This window comes from Varroa destructor, unplaced genomic scaffold (assembly GCF_002443255.2).
Source record: "Varroa destructor unplaced genomic scaffold, Vdes_3.0 BEIS01000948.1, whole genome shotgun sequence".
Taxonomy (NCBI): Eukaryota; Metazoa; Arthropoda; class Arachnida; order Mesostigmata; family Varroidae; genus Varroa; species Varroa destructor.
The window spans coordinates 16,225-35,653 of NW_019212401.1; the positions used below are offsets into that span (position 1 = coordinate 16,225).

Below are 19,429 nucleotides of genomic sequence, written 5' to 3' on the forward strand. Positions count from 1 at the left end.
GCACGTACCTTCATTGCCCAGAGGTACTCCTCAGATGATTTGAAAGGCTTCAGGCTCCTTGTGTCGACCTTGATGGCGCCTAAACTCACCGCCACATCGGTCGACATCTTTGAAACTTGCTGATTGACAGCACCCGCAGCTGTTCCGTTATTAAATAGTTAGCAGACTGCGCCTGTAAGTCAACAAATGATGTTGGTATAGTGAGATATCTTGTTCCTTTGTCCACCTGCGGATAGGACAGCGACCTAGATTAAGTTACGCTTTTTGGTTTTTAGCGTAGTCCTAACTGTTGATTCTATTTTAAAAAAGTTAAAAAAAAGAACAATTTATTACGCAAGCAGAGTTCCATCTGCTATTTCATTATTCTAGTTGCCTTTTGTCAAAATTAAAAACGATTTTACTAATTAAATTAAAAACTAAATTATTAATACTGAATATTAAAGTATTAGAAAAAGGATATGTTTGCGTGCAAGGTCTATAGAATAGTTCACAAACGAGACTAAGTCTTAACGTAGCGAAACCCATATCGGCAATATCACCCGGACGAAAATAGCGAATACTAGTCCTAGTCGGTGTACAAGGGTTCTACCGTCGAATACTCTCACACGCCGCGTTCAATTTATTATACAACAGTAGAAGGGGCAGCAGCAGGGCGTAAGACGCGCCGCCGTGGACCTCCAAATCCCATTCAGTCATGGCGAGCAGCTTCAAGGGCCTGCTCCAAATATCAGATGAGGCACAATCTCCTGGCGCGGACCCATAATGTGAGTTTTTATCATGTAATGCCACGGCGAAGATGCTTCTAGATGCCAGTGATTATACGCCAGAGCGATAGAGCTACTGTGTACGAGGTCGAGATCGATGACAAGCCGCGTAATCATCAAGCTAGTAGTCATCCCGTTGCATCTTTGAGCAACAAACGGAAAAAAAACTACTCGTCTTCGAAATTCCCCAAAGACATACCTGTGTTGGCTGTAAGTCTTGTTTGTCATAGTTGATTAGTATTTTGACCTATCGATGGGAAAAGGTTTGTGTGTATAAACACATTCCTATCATGGCCTTGAATGAAAGTTCGCTACACGTCTGCTTAGGTTACGTAGTTAGGATGTAATGGCTCTACTCCGCCGAAAACAAAAGTCATTTTGTTTTCGGCGGAGCTTCTGCAGTCCGTAGCGGTTTATTAGTAGTGGTAATTAAACATATTTACAGAATTCTTACCTTCAACAATAACTATCAAAAGCTGTAAATTTAGCCAGTTATTATTTGAAACTCAGCCGTAACACAGAAATCTTTTTTTTTTTTTTTTTTTTTTCGGTGCCAGCTTTCAAGCGTGACTGTTACCAAAATGAGAGAGACCACATGGGGTCGAATGTTGTAGACCAAAAATACGGCTCGGACGATTACCCGCCAGATAGCATTGGCGTTGTAATGATAGTTTGTGCCATTTCCTACTTGCAACACTACCTCTATAAATATTTTACTCAGCGAGCGTCCATTGTCGCTACCCGAAGGAACGCGTTCGAGCCTATATTACACCCTCTAGGCGCGTAAACACAATGTCATTTATGTCGGTTAATAAATGAAGGTCTCATAGTGAAAAAAAACTCGAAGAAGTATGACGCGTTCATCGGCTAGCAAAAGTCCCTCTGGGTGGAACGTTTTGAAAATGTCCCAATTTTCTATGGCTGAATAAAAATCTCAACAAAAAGTATTAATCGGTTTACCGGACTTAGCCCTATGACATTTACAACAGGAGAAAATTACGCGATTTGATATATTTTTTTCACCATCTATTCTTTTTTTAGCCTGATCATTGGCAAGGCGTACCAATTAGGTACGACACATTTCACTCGTACCGAGGTTTATATCTGAGAAAAAATCGACCATCAATATGTTATCCTCGGTAATCATCTACGATACTGGCCAATAGTGTCGATTTTGTATTGCTCGATAATAGTATTGTTTACGCTGGACAGTCAAAATTATATATAGATAAATTATGTCTATGCATTTAGTTCGTAAGAACCGTACCTGCTGCTGTTTCGGCGGCAGCTCGAACAAACTAACTAAAATATACATTAGATAAACACGAGCAGTAAACTCAGTTAGATGATTCACCGCAAAGTAGGGTCCTGTACTAACAGCTATCACGAGGAGGTCAAAGCAAAAATCGTCCCAGGCCGAAAAAAATACGCTCAAGGTTTCCTTTTGAATTAATAACATATTGAAAAGTAATAGTCCAAAATAAGTGGGTGCCAGGTAAGCAGAGCAATATGGCGGTGGCCATAAAAAAAGCATTATAATGGTGATGTTCCATAGGCATCGTGTACGCACCTACTTCTCCTTGGGTATAATACGTAGCTGGAATTATGTAGAACTATCGGCCGCTACTCAAGTATGATTCTCTTTAAAATGTTATCCAGAGAAAGTGCTCGTAGCGTAAAAAGGAAGCTCACTCATGACAATGTCTTTATTATAGATATTGTGCTGATCGTCATATTGGACAAAAGCGGCCTAATTATAGTATGTCCTGTATATGAAAGTAGATTTAGACTTCATATTCAGTATATTGTATACGCATGGAAGGATTTTGTAAACACGAACGCAGTTCATTCTCGTGGCGGTTATTTCGTTACTTAATTGGTGCTTTTAATTAATGATATTCTATTATTGGGCAGGAAGGAAGAATGGGATATTAATTAGTTCGTTCTTCGTTTTTCACGACCGTGACGATTACCGTCACGACAGGACGGCAGACGATGTCATCAACACCGGCGCTACATTACTACATTCTGTTGGGTATAGTCTATGTCCATTGTTCATAAAAGTGATCCCGCCTAATGCGGTCGGTCTCTTTTCCATGCGAGATCAGCAAATGCAGCGCGATTATAAGTCGTTTAAAGAATAGGCGAGTGTTTTGCAAAAGAAAAAAAACCTAATCACACGTCATATAGAGGCCAGAAAGAGGCACAAGTCAACACAATGATAGCGGGATTAGTAGCGATCATGGCGGCGGCGGCGGCGGCGGCGGCGGCGGCAGCGGCAGCGGCGGCGGCGGCGGCGGCGGCAGCATCAGCAGCAACAAGAACAACGAATCGCCCAAGTAAGAAAAGGAGTCGCTATGGCAGTAATGTAGCAAAGTAATGAAAATTGCAGCTTAACTCGATTATTTTTTATTTACTGCTAATAAATTATAAACAGATATTTTTTATGATGCCGAGCAATCAAGCGACGCCTTTTGCCGTTTGTTCGGGTCACGAAAATCCTAACCGTTACGCATAAAATAATATATTGCGATTCACTGAGGCCAAGGAGTGTAGAAATACGTTGGAGTATTTTAACTATTCTGCAACTGGTATATTTTGATATTATTATGATAAAAATAGTAATGGCCATTCCTGAGATAATAGGTATTTTAGCATGGCTATGCTTTTTTTCTACTGGAAGCACGATGACTCGTAGTTGATAGGGTGGCGGACTGGCGCTACTGTTAAACCTTAGTTAGCAGACGATAAATTACCAAGATACCTTTGTCCAGCAGCAGTAGCGCTGTCGTAATTTGCCGCTAGGTGGTGCTGGCGGTTAGGGAAGCAGGAGGATGGAGATGAAGGAGAACCGATAAAGAGTGTCTCAGAAGAGATCAATGGCGCGTGCAAGTGCTTCTATTATCGTCAAAAAGTGACACCTGAACTACATACCACTACTCAATAGTTTCTCCTATCTAAACTAGTATCAGCGGTACCCGGTTCTAAAGACACGTCCAGATTAGGTGGCTCATTCATAGCATCTCAAACGTTGACCAACTACGTAAAAAAGGGCATCTTAAAATAAAATCAATTAACCCACAACGGTCAGTCAGTAACTACGCATCGGCACAGATAACTGGGGATCGCTTACCCAATCGATTGCTAGCTTCATGCAGTAAAAGACGGTCACTAAGATGGTGGTAACCTTGCCGGTCATTGTTATAATGGTTCAGCCAACACAGTAAAGCGCCGGCATGGTTGTTGTTCGCATAACATCGACGACAAGATCTACCGGTTTATGTTTAGTTGCCAATCAATCTGTAAATTACTCATCATTCTGCCCCGTAGTTTTTACAGTCTATCAGAGCATCCAACCGTGAGTGACAACGTACTTCGATGAGGACCGCTCTTTGAACGAGCCATCAAGCAAACAACTAGCCAGGCTAGTAGAGATCCCGCTCAAAGAGTAGCCGAAGACTGTTAATCTCGGCCACACGTTTATGCTGCTCTCCGAAATGGTACAGCATGCGTCTCCTTTGATGAGAAACTCGTCTGTCGTTCATACTGTCAGTTGGTGGGCACTATTGTCAAGGTACGGGTGCGTTCATGAGTGCACGCTATCGACGCGTTCAAGCCGGCCATTTGCGTATACGAACGGAACATTCACAAGCGCAATATGTCGAGATATCGCAAATTTGATACGCAACAACAGCTGCTGCTGCTGCTGCTGCTGCTGCTATAGATACTATTAGAATGACGAGAAATGCTATTACATCGAATATTGTAATTGCGCCGCTTATTTCATGCAACAGTGCGCGATTCGATAGGAATAGTCGCGCCAAAACCAGCAGGCCGGCCATTGTCATAAGCATCTGGTCCGCCGACGATAGTTCGACGCTCGCGATAATTCGACACGCAGCCGCTGCGCGTTGCCGATCAACTCGCAGTAGCAGAAAAAGGGAAAGAAAGCGAGATAAACCTGTTTATGTCGCCGCCCACTGCTTTTTTTCTCTATTACTGCCCGTATATTTTGTCTTGCAAGTGAATAATTACCAAATGGAACTGCACGTTGCGCTGCTCCGCGTAAGCGTAGTTGAGTACGGTCATCATAAACAAAAAACGCATAAAGCTGTCGCCATTCTACCACTATTTCATTTACCTGGACGACGTCAACGAATAGTAACAACAAAGATAACGACGAAAGCGGCATCTACCAACGTAATTGAGTCGATTTTTCAACTGCAAGCATGATCAGCCTCATCTACACTATCAGAGGGCCATCGCTCTGTCGAACGCCACATTGTGCGTAGCGTGGAGTCAGACGTACTTTTCGGGCGCCAGCGCATCTGATATGCGCGCGCTAGATTTGCTATTTTATTTAAGGTAGCTCTCAATATTATTCGCCGGTATTCCCTGAGATGTGAATACAGAATCAACGAATCACCCAGTGTTTTGAACCGTGTATACTTCCTGCGGCAGATAGAACTTCGACAGTTTATTTGCGAGGCCCCACTTCTTTAACCCAGTTAGCACACGGTCAGTTTTCGAAATATTTCATTTGGCTTGGTAGATATGACGACCCTCAGAGTCCTTTCTCTATTTTCGACGTAACAAGCTTCGAGCTCATTCATTGCTGGGAGACTGTAGTACAGTGATGGTCTCGGATGAGCGTCCAACATGTAAATCCTTTGGCTCACTGTTAAGTCACGCAGTACGATGCACACCAGTTGAGAAACACACTATCGAGGTTCTGATATCGCCACCAGACCCGCTTGAGTTCCCAGTGCACGTAGCTCATTAACGAAAACTGTAGCTTACAATTACTCGCAGGACCCACGATTCAGTGGTAAAGACAATATGAAATTTTGCTACACAGCCATGTTTGGCCGATCGCAGCTACGGATATGACCGGAACAAAAAGAAACGAAATACGCAGGAACTAACTTAGAAATTAATATATCAGACATCAGAGGAGCTATACTCGGGATGAATCAAAGCGATTCATCAGGAACAAACGAACTGTTTCGTCCTTCCAATCCTGCTGTTGCCACAAAATGTGTCCTAGGGGTAAGTCTAGCAGAGATTATTTGCACTTGGAAATTCTGCGGTCTTTCTTATACAACAAAAGCAAAAATTCTTCTGCACAGAAAATCTACACGTTTTCATTAGTGTCACTGCTGTCAGCACTCTACACAGGGCCGATCCGACATGGCTCGTCTACGATCGAATGCGGCTATAACTGAGTTCTAACATACAACAACAAAAACTACAGCGGGAACAGCAGCAGCTTCAACATTATCATGATGACCGTTTAGCGGCAATAATAATAATCGCATCGTTGATAACACTTGAAAGGAGCACCGCAAAAAACGTAAAGACCTTACTGGGATCGATGCTGTGTCTAGCAGTTCTACTAAACGTACGCCCGTTGACCCTTTCAGGTGAACGCATCATGACCCCTCAGTGGTCCCTGCAGGCGCCTTTTCAAAGTTACCTACCTTCCTCGTGCTATTGTTGCTAGCTCCGTTTCTGTTCCGGATCAAATCACTGACAATGATAACAACAGCAGTTTGATCTATTTTACCATTCCTGACTTGGTAGCTCTGCTGGCAGTGGCGAATACCACAGAGAAAAGAAACAACCGATATAGTGCGGATCATTATGTGACGTCTCTAAATACTGCACATATATATATAACGCACGGCTGAAACACGCACACCTAACCTGAATAAACGTAGCTGTTGGGGCGTTACAATAAACAGTGCAACCGGTAACAGCAAGAAGGATTCGATTTCATAGATGATTCATCAGTTTGGCTAACTGTCGCTGTTTCTAACCCGATCCCCAATGTACTCTGTCCCTGTTTTGGAACTACGACCATTTTAAGGGTAGTAATTATACGCTTGATACGTGTTGTCAAAGAATGTGGGTATATAATATTATTTTTAGGCCCCACTTCGAGACTGGTTGTCTGCCAGTCACTCTATCTGACTCTTGCTTCTCTGCGATCGTCATTCTGATGAAGATAGCGATTCTGTTGCAGTTTTACAAAGCGACTTTACTGTCACGGTCTGGTCCCGAGACCGAGTGTCGGCTTGCTGACGGGTAAATAAATGTCGGCGGGCTCTTTCTTATCTGCCAAACACTTACTTCTCTGCTGATATTTTCGATATAATTTTTAACGCGTATATATGTATATGTATGTTTGTAGTCGACTAGCGCAATTGATCACGCTGACATGTCGGTCCCTGAACGGCGCGCGGCAGACGGATTCTTCACAGACAAGTTAATAGGTAATTATGACAGTAAACTCATCTATGAAGAAACAAATGAATTCGATCTCACTTTGTTTGTAATGCAGTTAGCAGGTAGAAGTACTTAGTATTTACGCATGGCTAGTAAATTTCTGTTTAACTTCAGTGAAGCTACACTCATCGAGAGCATGGAAGATGATTAAACCACGTGTCGTTGTCAAGTGGCGATGATATAATCTGCGAAGCTATCGAAGCATGCTTATAGGTGCATGGCTCGTAGATCTTCCCAACAACCTTTTATGCGAGGGCGTATGCTGTTCATAGGAAAGCGGCCCATTTAACAATGAAGGGAATTCGCTATAGACAATGTTAAGGTCGTAGAGAGTTTTACAACACGACACGTTCTAAACACTGACAAACTTTCTTAGATAGATGTTTTAAATAGTAGAATCCGCGCTCTAATTGTTTTGACTAGCCGATCAAAGAAGTCGTTTGTTTTTCCCTTTCTATTTGGAGCCACACCTTCGTCTGCAAATCTTACTTTGACCTTACTTTCGACTGCACGGACGGGTCATAGCAGAAAAAGCAAGATCGCAAAAAAGGCCTGTAACAGTCCGCCCTTGCTTGCTCCCACGATATAGGTCGTTGGGTTCAAGATCTCGAGTCCGTTTATATACAGAGCGGCAACGCACGGATAGCTGGGACTCTACGACGTTTACCAAGACTAGACGCACAACACGTTTCAAGGGGTGAACGACTTTAAATGTACATTCATTATAGCAGGTAACTAAGTATTAAACCCTTGCGAAAACAATGGAAGTTTTCGGCATTTACCTTAAGGTCAGCATCTGTTGTATATTCCTTTCGACATAGGACCAAAAAAGACTGCTTTCAAATAATCAAAAATCAATACCTTTTTAATGCATTAATTATTAATGCAAGCTACGCCTTTGTTGAACAATTACATTGTAACGGTGATGCGACCAAAGGTGCACTTGAATAACTTGGTTATTAGAAAAATCACCCAGAAATCAACTGGGTGGGTCATCATCATCATCATATTGCAGTTAACTTCAAATTACAACTCGGGAAGTTATGTAACTGGTCGAAATAACATAATGTCAATATAATATCATCATAGAATCAAATGCACCCGTCAGCCTAGAACTACTCTGCTGCCCATGACCGCAAAAATTATTTAAAACTGTAAGTTCTTTTCCTTTATCTCTGTTATTAATCCCAGATTTTCCGCATAACATACTCGTATCTGTCAAGTATATCATCAGATGCATTTTCATCATATTTAGCTTCTGATTTTTCATGACATCATTGTCGTATATACAATTGACGCACGACACATAAGATAAACGTTGAGTTCAATAGAGCCTCTCAATAAAATGTCCGTGTAAGTAAATGCATGCAGGACTCGTCCCTGTTGCTTTTGTGCCTTATGATTTGTATTGCCTCTGACCAGCCGCAGTTTATAGCATTCAGATAATGATAGTTACTATCTTGGTGATACGGACTTGTGGTGTAGCAGGATTTCTGTCAAGCGTCCCTATTGTTAACCTGCGTCAGTGAGACATTCACAGAAAGGCCAACGTTGAGGAGACTAATGACGTTAACAAGGCCGTTTTTACTTCAACTTTTAATAGACGATTTAGCTTAGCATTTCGACTGTTCTCCTATTCTTCTCGTTGATCCAAACCAAAGGATGAACTGCCTAGATAGGCAGTATGTACAATACTACCTGTTTTCTAAATGGGCAGATCTTATATTTGCACACAAGTAACTGTCGCGCAGACACACATACTTAAGACGGAGTAGAAGTTCAGCAAATCCTAAATTTCACTTACTGAACTTGGGAAGACGTAATGGCCTAGGTTCGAAACCGGGCATAGGCATATTTTTTCGTCCTGGTGGCGGTCGACCGCAGAAAGCAACGCGTAACGGCAGTACTGAAGGTAAAATCGGAAAATGTATTTATTTAGCAGTAAGAATAGCATACGCCAAAAAATATCGTTATTTCGGACATTTTGTAATGACTCTTGCTAGCGAGCGAGCGGAATCAACAAGAACGAATAAAGTAGTGGGGGCTTTGTCATCTTCTCTAAAGATTCACGTTTTTACATGGCATTTTTGCTCATACGATCTATGAAAAATCATTTCTATCATTTTCTGTTTGTGGACGTCTAGCATTTCGCATACCTTCATTTTCCTCGCCATTTACATCGATATTAGCCCACCTACCGTTGCAGCCGTATAAACGCAAAACGGCAACAAAGACGAAGTAGCAGGACCGATCTCATCGCATGCCATCCGAAAGTATGACCCCCCCACCCCTTCCGCCTGCCCGCCAGCTAGTCAATCAATCAGTCATACAATGATGAAAAGCCCTCTGCTAAGACCGATGTCTTATTGATAGTTCTATGTGTTCCGCCCTACTCTATCTTTTTTTTGGTGTACTGAAAAGTGTTCTATTGGGATTTTCTGGATTTTTACAAAGCACGCGTCGGACTTGTATTACCTGTCGTCTTTGTATGGCGTCAGGGATTGAGCAAAATAGCTTCGTTCCTACCTAGGCTAAGTAACTCAGCCAGAAACACATTCGCTGGGTTATTATAGTGCATTACGGCAGTGCAATGACAGAAGGCGACTTTCGAAAAAACCTGATTTCTCCCCTATTGTAGCAATTGTTGCATAGTTGATACCGTTACCTGTGTTGAGCTATCGATAAAGATAAAGAAGAAAACCCGGTCACGAATACCGCGAGCGACTCGAGAAGGCCTCTGTAAAAGAGGAAACGACTACCAACGAGCGGAAAAAAGCGCGCTGTGCGTCGATGAAAGCACTCAAGGCCGCAGTTCCACCCCCGGCTTTCGCAGAAGAAGAGTGATTCTATCCGCATAGCTCGTTGACTGACACACAGAGCGTCCACTTCGTCCAAGGTTTCTCCGTCATACACTGCACACCTCTAAAAATCTAATTTCAGTAAGTTAATACTTCTGATTCGTGCGAAGTTGTCGTAAGTTATTATTATTAATTACGAAGCTGGTAATTGCGATCTCTACTAATATGCCTACACCTAGATATCGCGACTTGCAGAACGTCACGACAAAAAGCAATTTCTGTTCTAAAACGCTTTTGGCATCGTTGTTCGAATGCAGCTTCAAGTTCTTTTAAAAATCGCAAGTTTCCTTCGCATTACTTATTATGTTTAAAGTACACGATAGATCATGTCCCATGTTTCGCGAGTAACTGGCATTAAAATGCCACAGTCCCGTACAGCCAACATAATGACGTGCCTGCAGCTTTCTATAGTACGAGTTTCATATATGTACGTTTTGAAAGTTGAGTTTTTTTTAGTTTGAGGACGTCTGATACATGATGTCTTCGTCGTCATTGACTAACACGATGGTTAACTTTAGAAACACGCAAAGTTGTGTTTAAGTTACTCGAATCCAGGTGTGGTTCTGCAATAAACATACTTCTTGTACTCGCTGCTTCGAAGCAATGCTTATCCTACCGTCGACGCCTCAAAAAAGCATATATATATATATATATATATAGATATATATATAGTACATTAATAATATGGGCCACTGACCTCGTCGTGTTTCCTGTTACATCGACAAGCCGTAATTTTTCATAATCCAATCTATTAGAAACACAGGAACATGTGAGGCGGAAAAAATATAAAATAAAACATTTTCATTAGCCACCGTAGCTAAATGAATAGTGCCAAGCGACGGCGTATCTCTATACGCTCATGCTATAACATAATAAAAGCATGACACATTGAGCCCTTAACTTGCTTTATGTCATAGGGCTCCCAACTTTCATATAGCAATCCCAACATAGTCATTTTTTTGGGAGCTTTCCTTTGCATGTGCTGTGTCGCTTGCGACCCCTATTGTAAGGACACACACACGTACGTAAGGATACACAATTATTTCAAAACCATATGAATTCTTACACTTGAGGAACGAGGTAGGATTACATAGATGTTTTTGAACGGGTTTTTCTGTAACATATCGACGACTAGTCAGGCAAAGGTTCCAGTGAAAAAGATTATCAACATGCAGTCGTTGTTTATAGTAGTGCTATAGTCCCAATAATAAATTTATTATTGTAGGAATAAACGAATCAATATGTTCCTGTCATCGAACATATTCGCCACCACAGTGTACATACCTACCTTAAATCAAATGCGACAATTAACCCTTGCTACTTTGGTTTGTTTCCAATGTAAAAACGTTTTCTGTGTGTTAATTGTCTGATTTCAGCCAGCGATTGACCGAGGACCTTAATATCCACTACGAGGTAAATACAGGTGCTTTTTTTTCAATGATACTCCCAGCTGTAGGAGGCAGAGCAACTGTATTCGTCGTTCTTCCGCCACGCTTTCAGTAGTAGATACGTAATTCAAAGACGAAAAAAATAATCAATAATTCATTTTAAAATTGCGTTTATAGCAAGCGTGCATTTCACTGAAGGACTCCGATTGCAATTTAGTCGAGGTTAAAGATTCATGCTTCAAGAATGGTGTCAACCCAGAATTGGGCGCAATTAGAAAGCATAAGAAACGGCACGGTAAGTAGAAGCGTCATCAAAGCTATGGTATCAGGCGTCTAGCGACTGTCTTACGTAGGACGTTTCCGATGTACAAAAAGTGACTGCGTACCGCCAGCATAAAGGTTTTCGGACGTTTTAACGTTTCCTATACACACGAAAATTATGACCGTCATCATCATCATTCTCATGTTTATTGGCGGGGGATAGCAGAGTGTCATCCTAATCACAACAATTGCTCTTTTAGCAGTTGTCGTCTATCTTCTTAGCTTAAATTGATATAGTCGGAAGTACATTACGCATCCTTTGTAAATGTATAGGTTTCTTTTTTCTCTTTCAGAAAACGGCAAAAAAAGGGTGACCCCTGAAGTCTCTGTTCTGACCAATGTCTGGATAATCACGACGACGACTATGGTGGCAACTGTGATGATGATAGTGATTTATTTTGACGGCGCGGTGTCGTCGTCGTCGTCGTCGTCGTTCGTTCTGCGGTTCTATAAGCAAAAAGAAAACGCGCTACTGACCGTCGATTTCGGTGTTTCTGTAGGACCACGTCATAACTCTCCAGCGCAGTTTGAGCCCCGGTGTCATATGGGCTCTTCCTTTCGAGCCACCACTGACCTGGGCGCGTTATCGTTAGCAGAGATTCATCTGTGTCAAGTTGGTAGTTTAAAAAGTACACTTGCCTCAAAAAATGGTATAGTAAAAAATCATTGAAACACCACCAAATGTTGTTAGACGATTTTCTCTATTTCGTAAAGGATAATGCCACGGAATAATGCAACGCATCTTCGCCTGCGCTGGCTCGGCACATATCTCGGAAGCACCAAGCGACTGGGTACTTCAGTTCGATATTTTGAGACTTTTTACATTTACCGACGCTGTTCTTATTTGTTGAACGAAAAAACGGACGGAACAGTACTTCTGTTACAATATAAATAAACATACAACGCCTCTATTACCACCTCCACGTACGATTGCATTGACTTCCAGCTTTTAAGGCTAATAGCTATTAGCTATTAGGGATTAGCTATTATTAAACCCGACCCAGCCGAGCATAGGACAGGTCTTCGCTGCTTTTAAAGGGCCGCATTTTAAAATCTTTAATCAACACTGACAGCAAACTCCGTCCCAAATTAGGTGAAAACATAGCCACACATTAACCCTGTTTTGACTATACCTATATATATATATATATATATATATATATGGTACAGTATTACGTAAATAAGATGTGCAAACTACTCCAAACGACGTTTCCAACTCTGGGATTGACTGTTTAATCTTTATTCCTAAAACTTGATGTCACCATCTGCTAGCGCATTGGTCGTACTGGATGATTTCGTGCAAATGCTAGGCCAACGAATTTCACTAGATTGACTGTCAGGCCAGATCGTCCGATCAAACGAAGATGGAGTCGATCCATTTTAAAAGAACTTTCACTTCTTACCTTGCATCTTATTAAAAATTTTAGCTTTCATCAACTCCCATTGCTTCTGCTTCAAGATTTATCCCAATTACGTCACAGCGATATAATAATTCAATAAGGTCACAACGGCTGTTGCTCGCCCTAATGACGCTAACAGCACAGCTTATAGACCATTAAGGCCATCTCTTCCGTTGTCCGGTGAACAATTTTACCGTAGTCGCTTTTCAACGAGCTGAAATCCAGTAGAATGTTTATTTCACGAGTAGACGTGCTCCTTTGTGCGATTTCCTATAACGAGTTCTTGGCCGGGTCAAGTAGGCACAACACTATTAGTTCTCTGGCTTTGTTTCAAGAGGTTAGGTCGGGCAGGATCAACCTGAGAAAAGTATCTATGCTATAGCCAGATTCGCCAAGAGACGACAATAGCACATGATGATCTTTCAGATATCTATTGTCAACAGCTGTTCGCGATTTACCTACGATAACGGCATGGCACCACGGCCTTTGCAACGGTCGAGTGGATTCGGATCACGATATTGATAGCAATATCGTCCCAGACAGGAACAACAAAAAAGTTAGGTGAGGTCTTTTTCAGCAGAACAGCAAACCCACGCGGGTACTAGGTGCACGTGCAGTGACGAACGTTACTCTATCTGTAGCATTCAAATGAATCTCGATTGACTCTTTCCATTAGAAATCTGAGGATGAGACGGGCTGAAGGAGACCCACAGATGCATAGGTAGGATGAATAACGGGATAGAAACAAACAATAAGTGTACATATCTTCATAGCAGTTATCTAAAATGGCCCACCTAGCACGCTCGCGCAGGATAAAAGCGCGACTTTAATTGTTTTCGAGATTAAGTGGTTGAAAGGATCCAACAGCCTAACGTGTGTTCAAGCATAACATATAGACATATGGATTTACTTCATTCAGGCATCGAATGGCGACGGCTGCCAGCGTACAGCACGGACTCCTGCCAAACCACAGCCTGAAATTTGTTTCCTCTCAAAACTGAATTAAGTTTATTGAATTGTGTGAATATAGTGAGCCTTGTCAGTGTCCTAAAAAGAAGTGAAATAAAAACGACAAACTGACGCATTTAAAAATAATAAATTGATGAATGTAGGCACAGCATTCGCATCCTAAATTTCCAGCTCTGCTCATAAAGATAAATCGTTGCTGTCCCCCTATCTAGATAGAGCGTCCGTTTTTAATCTATGGCAAAAAATCCGAAATTCAATCAATATTTTAAGCCATATTTTTACAGCTTATGCCATAACAAGCAGACTTGTGAATCGGGGAAATACATCAGTTGTCACACAGCTTCTACGCGGCGCAGCTAGGAGTACTTTTGAATGCAGTTTTTTTTCTACAAATATATCTCCTGTTAGTAGTTTTCTGTCGTAAAAGTAAGAGGCCATTCTATACCCTCGTCGGCGGGCTGCTGCCTCCTTTGATGCGATCTAGAAAGGGTCAGCGATCAGTGCACATACATCGATAGTTCCAGTTTTACAAACGGGATACAATGTTGTTAGTAAGACTTCGTCACGTTACCACTTGGCACAATCGTTCAAGCGTCGGATGGTGGCTCAACGCTGTCAACGAGCCAAAGTTGGTCATGTGACCGTCACGCCGATGGCGATCGTGCTCCAAAAAACCTGCTCCCCTTTTCGTACCCTCTTGGCGCTGCTTAACACAGGAGGGGCAATGGCAGCCCTTGACGACGTTGATGTTAAACTACCAATTATACGTAAAAAATATAATTTTCTTTATGGAAAATGCATTTCTTTGTATTTTTGCCAATAACGCTTGCCATACACTCACTAATATCATCTTTGCTGTAACACTACTAGATATGTCGAGATCCGCTTTTGACAATACAAACGGTGAGAACGATGTGTCACTCTTACCGTAGCTGGTCCTCGAAGGAAAGATACACTTTTGACGGACCACGGCACATAGTAGGAAATAGTGTTTTGCAACAGCCAACGATGCCGTTATCTCTTAAGGTAGTCCGTCTTCTCCTAACGAAAAAAGTATGGCCCCGTCACCTAGCTAAGGTTGGCCAGTTGTTTCAACCATTCGGATCTACAGATGTCGAAATCTTTGAAAGTAAACGAGTCACCACAGGGATTAGCAAATATGCTCAGTATCAGCGACCTAAAGGGCATGATATACAGTAAGATGTATGCTTTATCAGTTAACACTTGTACAGTTTATCAGAACATACTATGAAACAATATACCGACGACATGTATACCCAGGGCATGAGACGCTATGCGGACTGTGTGCTTATATCCGTCAGATATATATAAATAGCGGGATTACACTGGCGCAGTCACGAGCAAGATTTGTGATACGGCTAGTGACTAGCGGTAACCAGGCTCATAATACCACATTCGGTAACGATAAAACACTGACCGGAATAGAGATGAAATAACACAGAGATATCAGACTTTCCGGAAACGATGGTAGAGCAGACAGGCGATCTCGTCCTCCGAGTCGAATCGAATCGAATGCGACTAATTAAAGATATGTTACAATACATGGCGAAAGTGGTTAAAAGTTCGACAGAGATCTTGACAGCCGACTCCCCCTGCTGTATGTTAACAGGCCACATGGATCAAGGCAGAATTGTTCTAAATATAGTTACTAGGCCAAGCAAAACTGGCCTACCGTTTATTATGTCAAGTGATCTTCTCATTCTGTTAACTGTTGTTGGCAAGTGACATCGACCATTACGTTGTGCACCTCTTATTGTCAAGACGGCACGCGAATGGCGATGCTGCAAAACTGTTCACAATCGTCTTAACTTAAACTTTGATGTCGCGCACGCCTATGTTTGCTGTTGAGCTGGTATGCGTCGCAAGCCGAATAACTTATTATACTTAGGCTGAACTTACTCTATCGTGCTGGTAATATATATATACATATGTATAGCTAGCGGGCGGACAACACGGTTCAGGGGCCGGTCTCTGCGTGCGTCTGTGCGTGTTCACGTCGTTCTATCAGCAATAAAGAATAAACTTGAATAGCCAATGCGTCATTTCAGTTAATTCAGATATAAATTATTTTATGAGTTATGTAAAGTAGGCCAGTGTAGGTTCATTCGTAATCTCTTTGTCGTCTGTCGAATCTCGTAACAGCTAATCCTGTATGAATTACTGCTGTACATCGACCCACTTTGCTCTCTATGACCATTTGACGTTTCAGCTGCCAGTTCTATCAACGATAAACGCCAGGAACGTTAAAGGCAAATCCGTTTCGGTAAAGAGACGAGAGCTACGCTGAACGCCAGTCGACCTCAGGCCGTTATAGCAGCTATGTGCTAATTTGTAAATATTGCTAAGTTTTAATGTACTCTCTTGTCGTTCGTCAATGCTTTCGAAGATGCACACTGATGGACTTTCTGGCTGAGTACAAGTAAAAGCTGCACGAATTGGAAATATTCTATGGATTCAATACACAATCTATACGTATTTTGTCTACGTGCAGTAAATTAAACGGCAGTGTTTTACGGCAGTGAGCGTCTAGTCCGTGCTGCCGAACATCCAGAGCCGCCAATAACTAATCAAGTCAGAGCGGTTAAAATATGAGAAATCATGTCTGCCTCCATCTCTCGTTCGCTGTTTAGCAACTATACGCAGCGCTATTAAGCAGATCAATACCTGCTTATAACATAACATTTATTTTCATTTAAGCTTTATTCCTAAGTAATGAAGTGTGCACTTTCAGCTTCTCAAATTTACTCTTCTACATAGCTCTTCGATGAAGATAAGGATACTATCTAAAACGAATGGCGCACAAAGCTAGATAACAAGTGTAATTTGTCTTTAAAGGGTTCGCTTTCCCTAGGCTGAATGATCTTCAGGCGTACTTTGACAAGCGACGAGTGAGCCGTCACCTATCGCCTGGAGACAGCTGGCTAGGGTAGTACGTGCGCTGAAGCACGTCGCACGTACATAGATAAGTTAACGCTTACGGTACAACCCAGCGTAAATCAGCTGCACCCCATGCACGCATCGACATTCATCATTGCAGTGAAAGACAAGTGTGCATTAAACAAGCAGTGCTTGAACCGTTGTACCTGAATGTACAACATGCCTAGAAAACTAAACGTTGGCGCATTTTATCATAGGATTGATTGAAAAATCGCAGATAAAACAACTTAATCGTATGCAGAAGAACACGAATACCCGGTAGCTATGTACATAACTTCGTAAAAAATGCGTGTTTGCCTGTCACCACCTGCAAAATACATCAAGCTATTACGGAACCGCAATTGTAAATATCCAGGTCTCACGTCGACACGTAGACGCGCAGTGACCCACTATACCCAAACAACACCGTTCGTACCGACTGCATCAAATTTAGCCCCTGCGATAGGTGCAGCTTCGCTAGTTAGGGCGTCGGCTGAATTCACTTACTGATTCACTTGCTATTCATGACGCTGTGGGAACAATTTTTCTTTACTTTGTGCATATAAGGCGGTGACCTCGAAGTTGCAACCCATCAAAGCATTTATTCGAAGGTCTTTGGAACCGATTCCATACAGCTTCACAGGTGGCGCTAGCTGGTCGTTCCTATAGAACGATCATATAAGGCAACGGCAGTACCCTTCAGAACTGAACACATGTGTACGGCCGACAGGCAGCGAAATTGGCAAAAATCGGAATTTCTATGTAACATCCCTCAGCGAGAAACGGGTTGTTAACTTTAATATTTCTCGATTAATAAACTGATGCACAGCACTTTAGTCACCTTTTACTGTTGTCATAATATTGCAATATCGAAGTTCCCGGATGCTGGTTACCGGTGAATACTGTATAGGATGTATCCTCTTTTGCGCCGACCTTCTAGAGAAATTGCCTCTACTTTTTAATAAAGTTGCACGATAGGCTATAGTTAAAGGAACGGAAACGCCGTCACAAGGCTTTCTGTATCGGCATCCATTGACGGATACCGTTTACGTTGCTATCCCGGCTATTTTTATTAGAAATGTATCTGTTTGATTTTATTTCTTGGTCTATTTTTAAAAGTTCTGTTGCCATTGTCAGCTGTTGGGGCTCTGCAATGACAACGGATGACACTTCAGCACCACTTACCCGTTTAGTGATTATGCCATAAGCCTTTCTTCAGAAAATGTATCAGTAATGGGGGCTTTCAACGTCTAACGACCCGAGACAGTCGAAGCACCCACCGCTATTAAGCTCATCGTTGACAAGAGGGCATATAAATATCACGTAGTAGAAATGATAGCAAGAGCGCCGAAGTTGATAGTGACGAGAGTGACATCCTTACGATGAAATCTGGTATACGTAAAAATTCGTGAACGCGCTGCCGAGGATTATTATATACAAATATATATATACACGTATATACAAATCTTGAGAATTTATCAAGATTGCGGGCAGAATCGTCACAGCACGGTGGAGAATATATAGGCGAATCTAGGCTTGCTTTGAATGAGTAAAGACGATTTTTGAACCTAACAAAACAACGAATTTCACAGCGTGGGTGGGGCCATCTCCGTACGAAGAAAAATGACTGCATTTAAGAGATTCGCCGATATAATCCCTTGCTTCAATGTCACATGGGAATATTTCCACCCGACTGAAGGAAACTATCGGATTACGTTTACACTACGTTACAGATAAAGAAGATATGCGTTAAAGATAAAGAAGAAAACGCGGAAATCGTCCGGAGACAAGTATGGATAAGAAATGTATCAAATTTGTAAAAAGTGATCAGATCAGCAATTACATCACCCCGCTATATTTTGTCTATTGACAAAAACAAGATAGCAGACGCCAGGAGACATTCACTATATGCATTACGTTATAGATTTGGATTATTGAATTACGACGCATTTGAACGAGCTAGCTCGACCCCTACTTAGATATTCATGACTGCTATGAGTATTTTATATGGCCATGGGAGCAGGACCAATTAGCTTAAATTTTTGTGATATCGTACTACTTCAGCTAGCAGCTATGGGTAAAGAAAGTTTACAATTGTATGGTTTTATTTACCCCGCTGACTGGAAATAGAAGCCGTGACTTCTCGTTACACCGAAGACGATGTCAGCCTTACGGCATCATATACTACATACAAGTATATCTATATAGAACGTGTAATATAAACGTGCACAAGCGGACATTTCTATTTCAATTTAATAAACTCACTGGTGGTTCACTGGTGGTGGAGTGGTTCACTAGAGAAAGGTAAAGTAAGCTTTCCTTATAGTGCTGCTTAAAATTCGACTATAATAAGTCTAGCAATTAAGTTTGCTTTTTGGTTTGTTGGTAAAGGTCTCAAATTCCGTAATTTACTAATAGTAATGCCATACCTTGAAAAAAATCACAGATATGTGCATCTGTGAGAACTCAGGTCTGTAAACGTAAGTTCGTACGTAAATACGACG

General features: G+C 41.8%; 1 protein-coding gene and 1 long non-coding RNA gene across 5 annotated transcripts in view; one reads left to right on the plus strand and one right to left on the minus strand.

Annotated features, from left to right (window-relative positions):
• LOC111255189 (GAS2-like protein pickled eggs) overlaps positions 1-19,429 on the minus strand; it is a 38,324-nt gene that overhangs the window by 6,259 nt on the left and 12,636 nt on the right. For 2 of the 4 annotated variants that reach the window (XM_086976456.1, XM_022816869.2), the window contains exon 2: positions 9-172. In XM_086976456.1, the coding sequence (XP_086832582.1) occupies positions 9-107 (99 nt within the window). In that variant the 5' untranslated portion in view covers positions 108-172. Of the gene's footprint in view, positions 1-8; positions 173-8,856; positions 8,959-9,717; positions 9,853-19,429 lie in introns of those variants that run through there. The other 2 variants (XM_022816874.2, XM_022816871.2) reach the window with 2 other exon arrangements.
• On the plus strand, positions 591-12,542 carry LOC111255191 (uncharacterized). The gene is made up of 5 exons (XR_002675375.2): positions 591-974; positions 2,749-7,039; positions 9,728-9,991; positions 11,287-11,323; positions 11,476-12,542. It is a non-coding gene; the product is annotated as an uncharacterized LOC111255191 (long non-coding RNA).